The sequence below is a fragment of the Sinocyclocheilus grahami genome, unplaced genomic scaffold, assembly GCF_001515645.1.
Source record: "Sinocyclocheilus grahami isolate Dianchi unplaced genomic scaffold, SAMN03320097.WGS_v1.1 scaffold2307.1, whole genome shotgun sequence".
NCBI classification, from domain to species: domain Eukaryota; kingdom Metazoa; phylum Chordata; class Actinopteri; order Cypriniformes; family Cyprinidae; genus Sinocyclocheilus; species Sinocyclocheilus grahami.
In genome coordinates, this window is record NW_015507486.1 from 38,161 (window position 1) to 46,124 (window position 7,964).

Consider the following 7,964-nt stretch of genomic DNA (forward strand, 5'->3'; position numbering starts at 1 on the left):
CACCCCTTTCAAACAAGCGGAATCGCTCAGCGGCTCCAGTCGAAGAGCTGGACGGAATGCCCACACCTCTCCTGTACGGCAGTCTGGAACGCTCGACTCTTTCCAAAGAAGTTCTGTCCTCTCCCGTTCCTCCTCCCCTTCCCCGTTCAAACGGGCCGAGTCCAGCTCCTCTCTAAACACGGTTGGCTTTCGATCGGGCGGAGTTTTGCACGGACCAGATCGGGCATCGGTCAATCCGGCACGGAACAGCTACTCCGGAAACCTCCGATCATTTGCAGGCACCGCAGGGACCGTCAGTAGCATCAATAAGTCTCTCTCTCACATGGATCTGAGAGGCACTTTACGGAAACCCGAGATCGACAGCTCCTTCCCAGAGAACCGTGGAAGCTTGTCCCCTTCCAGACGGAGTTATGAAGGTCCTGCTGTGAGGAAAACCGAAACGAAAAGCCCTGGTCACGACAGACAGAGTTCCTTCTCCTCAGTGGGTCGCTATGATTCAAGAAGCCAGTCCCCTTCCAGAAGGAGTTATGATAGGAAAACCGAAACGAAAAGTCTTTCATATGAGCGCAGTCCTGACAGACCGGGAATCTCCTCCTCTTCCTCCTTGAAGAGCCGCTATGATTCCCAAAGCCAGTCCCCTTCCAGAAGGAGTTATGATAGGAAAACCGAAACGAAAAGTCTTTCATATGAGCGCAGTCCTGACAGACCGGGAATCTCCTCCTCTTCCTCCTTGAAGAGCCGCTATGATTCCCAAAGCCAGTCCCCTTCCAGAAGGAGTTATGATAGGAAAACCGAAACGAAAAGTCTTTCATATGAGCGCAGTCCTGACAGACCGGGAATCTCCTCCTCTTCCTCCTTGAAGAGCCGCTATGATTCCCAAAGCCAGTCCCCTTCCAGAAGGAGTTATGATAGGAAAACCGAAACGAAAAGTCTTTCATATGAGCGCAGTCCTGACAGACCGGGAATCTCCTCCTCTTCCTCCTTGAAGAGCCGCTATGATTCCCAAAGCCAGTCCCCTTCCAGAAGGAGTTATGATAGGAAAACCGAAACGAAAAGTCTTTCATATGAGCGCAGTCCTGACAGACCGGGAATCTCCTCCTCTTCCTCCTTGAAGAGCCGCTATGATTCCCAAAGCCAGTCCCCTTCCAGAAGGAGTTATGATAGGAAAACCGAAACGAAAAGTCTTTCATATGAGCGCAGTCCTGACAGACCGGGAATCTCCTCCTCTTCCTCCTTGAAGAGCCGCTATGATTCCCAAAGCCAGTCCCCTTCCAGAAGGAGTTATGATAGGAAAACCGAAACGAAAAACCCTTCATATGAGCGCGGACCTGACAGACAGGGATTCTCCTCCTCTTCCTCCTTGAAGAGCCGCTATGATTCTCGAAGCCAGTCCCCTGTGGGGAGGATAGAGACCAATGGCATATCAAGTCAAATTCAAGAGAGTCGACGAAGTGCGTCTCCAGTCAGAAAGGGCTATGGAACACCAAGCCAATCAAATCGAAGATCAATGTCTAATGGGTTGAGTCATGAGAGAAAAAGCCCCTCCCCATCCAGAAAAACCTATGAGACGCAAAGCCAAGCCACAATGAAGAAACCAGAAGCAAAAAGCTCCCTTCACAGCTACAACCGAGAGAGCCGACACAGTTCACCAAGTAGAGGTCATCACCAAATCCCTGGCCCATCATTGCTTCGTAAGTCCGAAACAAGCCAGTCCTCGAAAAACCGTGGCTCTGAAAGCCGCAGTCCCTCCCCCTTAGCTCATAGCCAATCTCCTCCTCGCAAGTCAGAGAGTGGGCGGAGCCCCTCTTTGTCTACATTGGGGCGTGAGATTGCAGACCACGCCCCTCTGAGGAACACTGTGAGTGGCTCCGCCTCTTACGTAAGAAACACCACGACTAGCCATTCACAGCACGATTCATCGGGAGGCTGGAGAGGCTCCGCCCACTCTCTCCACAGCCAGTCAGTCTCACGAAACTCCTCCCCCTCACACCACAGTAGTGAGAAGAAACCAACTGGTTCCTTTACGAAATCCGCCTGGGAAACGCCACGAGACGGAAGCAAGAGGAGCAGCGTGAGGCAGAACCTAGAAGCACAGAGCTTCACGTCTGACAACCGACAAGCACAGAGTCGACACAGAAGCCCCTCGCCTCCGGTCCAAAGACACACGTCTTCTCAGAGCTCCATGGAGTCCGAGTCGAGTCACCTCTCGGCCGGGTCGTCGGGTCTCAACCGGGAGGAGTATGCCATGATGGCTGACCTTCCCAAGGTCAAAACGGTCTTCCAGAGGGAGGGTCCGAGCCACCTGAGGAAGATGGAGAGCAGACAGAAACGAGAGCTTTCCCGCTACAAACCGGCCAGGTGGACAGAAAATGTCTGATCACTGTTCAACTCAATTTCAAAAAAGAGGGTGTATTTAGCAAGGCTATCCTAATTTCAGAATCAAACTAATGTAATTAATTAATTCATTACAGAGCTCAAAGGTAGCTATCAAATTGTACCAAATATGAAATAAACATGCATACATCAGGGTCGGAAATTAACGAGGGCTTATGGCAAAAATGCCACTAAAATGAATAAAAATGTCCCATAACTTCAAGACACAGGGGGAAAAATGCTCCTGCACTATTAAAAATGTATTACGGCTGCTGTGATTAAAATACAGTTTGAAAATGGTTAAAAAGCGTCAATTCGTGGAATTACATTTAGATTCGCTCCCACTCCATCAAATAGCTTTTATGCACTGTTTTGTGCAACGTTCAGCCTTATAACCAGTCAAACGTGTTTCTGTTGAACGTAGGAATACATTGGCCAATCAGAGGTGCTTAATTTAGTCAGCGCGGAAAACGCCAGAGCTGTGTTGATTGCACACGCACGCGAATTCCCTCTTCGTAAACAACACAGTGCAGTTATACGTAAATAGCTAAAACATCTATTTCGTAGATTTGGTGATCCAGGGGGCCAATATTGCCCCTTAATGGAAAAGTTAATTTCTGACCCTGCTGTGAATGACGCCAGATTTCATACGGGGGTATTCATATCTTCAGATGAGGGTCAGACCCGGGTTAGTTGAAGCTGTGTTTGTGTGTTTCTAGTCACTCCCAGAGCAAAGCTCCGTCGGAATGGGATGAACTGGAGGATGACCGAGACAGTGGTACACTATCAAGGGCACACTCGTCCAGCTCCCTACACACACAGGTAAATAAACACATACACGTCCTGTAACATTCACGTGAAAATATTGAATATAATAGGCTAAGGATAAGTGATTCTACAAGTAAACTAAAACGAAATGCCCATTCACACCATGGCGGAATGGGCATTGGTTTTAATAACCATTCTAAGTCTGCGACAACAAGAAATTCTACACTAGGGCTGCACAATGAATCGTATTTTTAAGTGCGATTACAAATTCGTTATAGTTATCGAAACACACATGGTGTCTCGTGTTTACACGCACGTCTGCCGAGGTCCGAGAGCGTTAACCTGTGCGTCAGCTGCTCGTGTCATGTATTTCACCTCTGTTTGTGGCAGAGAGCGAGCAGTCCGGCCGCGGATCAGACGGAGTCCGGCAGGAACCCGTCCAGAGCGTCGGGACAGAACCAGGTACAGTAATACCTCCGTGCGCCTGCGGAGGCGCTGTAGTTCCATCGTTGCTCACCACGTGTGTGTTTGTTCTGCAGAAAACGCACAGACCGTCGGTGTATTTCTCCTGCAGCGTGGAACAGACCGATGAAGAACCAATGCAACAGGCACGTCATAAACACATGACACTCACTCACGATCCAAGAGATCACTCACCCAGTAATGAACAACGCTGTCATCATTTACTCACCATTGTTGTACCAAACCTGTAAGACTGACCATCTTCCGTAGAACACACAAGTGAACTGAATAGTGATCGTTCTGCCTACAACATCTCCTGTGTGCACTGCGACAAATGATTTCCTTCCTTAGGATTTTCGTCTTGTTTTCTAAAAGTTCTTGAATCTGAATCGTATTTTTAAGCGCGATTACAAATTCGTTATAGTTATCGAAACACACATGGTGTCTCGTGTTTACACGCACGTCTGCCGAGGTCCGAGAGCGTTAACCTGTGCGTCAGCTGCTCGTGTCATGTATTTCACCTGTGTTTGTGGCAGAGAGCAAGCAGTCCGGCCGCGGATCAGACGGAGTCCGGCAGGAACCCGTCCAGAGCGTCGGGACAGAACCAGGTACAGTAATACCTCCGTGCACCTGCGGAGGCGCTGTAGTTCCATCGTTGCTCACCACGTGTGTGTTTGTTCTGCAGAAAACGCACAGACCGTCGGTGTATTTCTCCTGCAGCGTGGAGCAGACCGATGAAGAACCAATGCAACAGGCACGTCATAAACACATGACACTCACTCACGATCCAAGAGATCACTCACCCACTAATGAACAACGCTGTCATCATTTACTCACCATTGTTGTACCAAACCTGTAAGACTGACCATCTTCCGTAGAACACACAAGTGAACTGAATAGTGATCGTTCTGCCTACAACATCTCCTGTGTGCACTGCGACAAATGATTTCCTTCCTTAGGATTTTCGTCTTGTTTTCTAAAAGTTCTTGAATCGGGATGCATTTACTTGACTAGCGAAAAAGACTTAAGATATTATGTATTGTTTTTAGTTTTTGCTTAAAACAATCATAAAAAATTGATTTTGTTAGGATTTTTGCTTTGTTTTCTAGTATAAACACGTAAAAGTCCTTGAATCGGGATGCATTTAAGATATTATGTCTTGTTTTTTAGTGTTTGCTTAAAAATATCTGCCAGTGGGGCATGAAAAACAATCTTGTTTAGCCTTTAAATTAAGATAAATTAAGATTAAATTAAGTCTGGGACTAAATTTTAGCCTTTATATTACCGTGAGAGTTTAGAGCTAACGTACTGAGGTTGTCCTCACGATTTTATTAGTAGACGGATTTACAATGAGCCGATTGAATGGCGCGGTTCTGATTGGTTGCTGAGCTGCGCTGTGCGGTTCTAATTGGTTGCTGTGTTGCTCTAGGTTGTTCTGATTGGCTACCGCGCTACCTAGCGCGGTTCCGATTGGTTGCTGTGCTGCGCTGGGCGGCTCTGATTGGCCGCTCGCTTCCGCTGACCTGTAAATCGGGCTGTGTGTGTGTGTGTGTGGTTCGTGAGCAAACACAACTTGTTGTTATTATATATATGTGTGTGTTTCTGCGCGCGCGCGACACACCCCGCATGATGTAAATACACACCAACGCAGTGGCGCTCAGATTCATAACTTACAGTTAAATACATTGATTGTGTGTCCTGCATCCTGGTTTACACCTATTTTTTATGCGCATTTTGGAATATTGCATTACAAAGCGCTGGATGGTTGTGCATAAATGCACATACATTCAATTCGATTTAAAAATTCAGTTCAATTTCTAAAAATGTGCATAAGTAACAAATGAGTTGGGTAAACTTTTATTTTTTTTATATCCAGATGCTTTCCAGATCAAGAGATCTCTCTGGGACTTGATCTGGAAAGCATCTGCTGTGTACAGACGTCTGTAAGATGTCAGGTTTGCATGCATTCTAAATCACAAGCATCTTAAAGGCATCTAATATACGTCTGTTTGACATCTGATGAGCAAACACTCTTGCAGATGTCAAGTAGACGTCTCTGTGATGTATGAGTGCTATCCGGCTACTGGATCATGAGGAATCATTTGATAGGATGAGCTATGAATCAGTAGCCATTTCATTCAGTACGAGCTTTTGTTGAAGCTCGGCTGCTCGGTTGACTCATTCTGAGTTGGTCATATTTCTGCATGAACCCCAATGCCTGCTGGGTAATCAGAAACATGGCCTGTCCAGACACATGCTGCTATTACTGAACTACACAGGAGCTAATGATCAGAGTAAACCGTGGTAAAGCGCACAGTACCCAACCCATCACCAGTGACTAAGATAGATAGTCAGTCAGATAGATAGAGAGATAGTCAGATAGATAGTTAGTTAGTTAGTCAGTCAGATAGATAGTTAGTTAGTCAGTCAGATAGATAGATAGATAGAAAGATAGTCAGTCAGATAGATAGATAGATAGAAAGATAGTCAGTCAGATAGATAGTCAGTCAGTCAGTCAGATAGATAGTCAGTCGGATAGAAAGATAGTCAGTCAGTCAGATAGATAGATAGTCAGTCAGTCAGATAGATAGATAGATAGTCAGTTAGTCAGTCAGTCAGTCAGATAGATAGTCAGTCAGTCAGTCAGTCAGATAGATAGATAGTCAGTCAGTCAGATAGATAGATAGATAGTCAGTTAGTCAGTCAGTCAGTCAGATAGATAGTCAGTCAGTCAGTCAGTCAGATAGATAGATAGTCAGTCAGTCAGATAGATAGATAGATAGTCAGTCAGTCAGATAGATAGATAGATAGTCAGTCAGTCAGATAGATAGATAGATAGTCAGTCAGTCAGATAGATAGATAGATAGTCAGTCAGTCAGATAGATAGAAAGTCAGATAGATAGTCAGTCAGATAGATAGAAAGATAGTCAGTCAGTCAGTCAGATAGATAGAAAGATAGTCAGTCAGTCAGTCAGTCAGTCAGATAGATAGAAAGATAGTCAGTCAGATAGAAAGATAGTCAGTCAGATAGATAGACAGTCAGTCAGTCAGATAGATAGATAGCCAGTCAGTCAGATAGATAGAAAGATAGTCAGTCAGTCAGTCAGATAGATAGAAAGATAGTCAGTCAGTCAGTCAGATAGATAGAAAGATAGTCAGTCAGTCAGTCAGATAGATAGAAAGATAGTCAGTCAGTCAGTCAGTCAGTCAGATAGATAGATAGATAGATAGAAAGATAGTCAGTCAGTCAGATAGAAAGATAGTCAGTCAGATAGATAGACAGATAGATAGTCAGTCAGTCAGTCAGTCAGATAGATAGATAGATAGAAAGATAGTCAGTCAGTCAGATAGATAGATAGATAGAAAGATAGTCAGTCAGTCAGTCAGTCAGTCAGATAGATAGAAAGATAGTCAGTCAGTCAGTCAGATAGATAGATAGATAGATAGAAAGATAGTCAGTCAGTCAGATAGAAAGATAGTCAGTCAGATAGATAGAGAGATAGATAGTCAGTCAGTCAGTCAGTCAGATAGATAGATAGATAGAAAGATAGTCAGTCAGTCAGTCAGATAGATAGAAAGATAGTCAGTCAGATAGATAGATAGAAAGATAGTCAGATAGATAGTCAGTCAGTCAGATGACTGACTATCTTTCTATCTGACTGACTGACTATCTTTCTTTCTATCTATCTATCTATCTGACTGACTATCTTTCTATCTGTCTATCTGACTGACTGACTATCTATCTATCTATCTGACTGACTGACTATCTTTCTATCTATCTATCTGACTATCTCTCTATCTATCTGACTGACTGACTATCTATCTATCTATCTGACTGACTGACTGACTATCTATCTGACTGACTATCTATCTATCTATCTATCTGACTGACTGACTATCTATCTGACTATCTTTCTATCTGTCAAAAACAAGTAAGTAAAACAATGCACAAGTTACTTAATGGTAGGGAGACCGAGAGAGAGAGAGAGAGAGCGTGTGCGCACTTCTGTTGTGTGATCTTTGATGTTCACTCACTTAGCACACATCATTTGGATTAAAACTAAATCGTAAAAATAAGACCATTCATAGGGGCATTCACTATAAACATCATCTATTTTCAACCTTAGGCATACACGACTTTCTGGCGAAAGTGAATCTCTCTATCTGACTGACTGACTGACTATCTCTCTCTCTCTCTCTCTAGATAGATAGTCAGTCAGTCAGTCAGTCAGATAGAGAGATAGATAGTCAGTCAGATAGAGAGATAGATAGTCAGTCAGATAGATAGAGAGATAGATAGTCAGTCAGATAGAAAGAGAGATAGATAGTCAGTCAGTCAGTCAGATAGATAGATAGTCAGT

General features: G+C 44.5%; 1 protein-coding gene across 1 annotated transcript in view; it reads left to right on the plus strand.

Annotated features, from left to right (window-relative positions):
* Positions 1-4,291: 4,291 nt before the first annotated feature.
* Positions 4,292-7,964, plus strand: part of LOC107574682 (TRIO and F-actin-binding protein) — a gene marked incomplete at its 3' end in the record, with an annotated part of 18,015 nt that continues 14,342 nt past the window's right edge. Inside the window, exon 1 of the mRNA XM_016261118.1 lies at positions 4,292-4,357. Coding sequence (XP_016116604.1) covers positions 4,349-4,357 — 9 coding nt within the window. The remainder of the gene's footprint in view (positions 4,358-7,964) is intronic.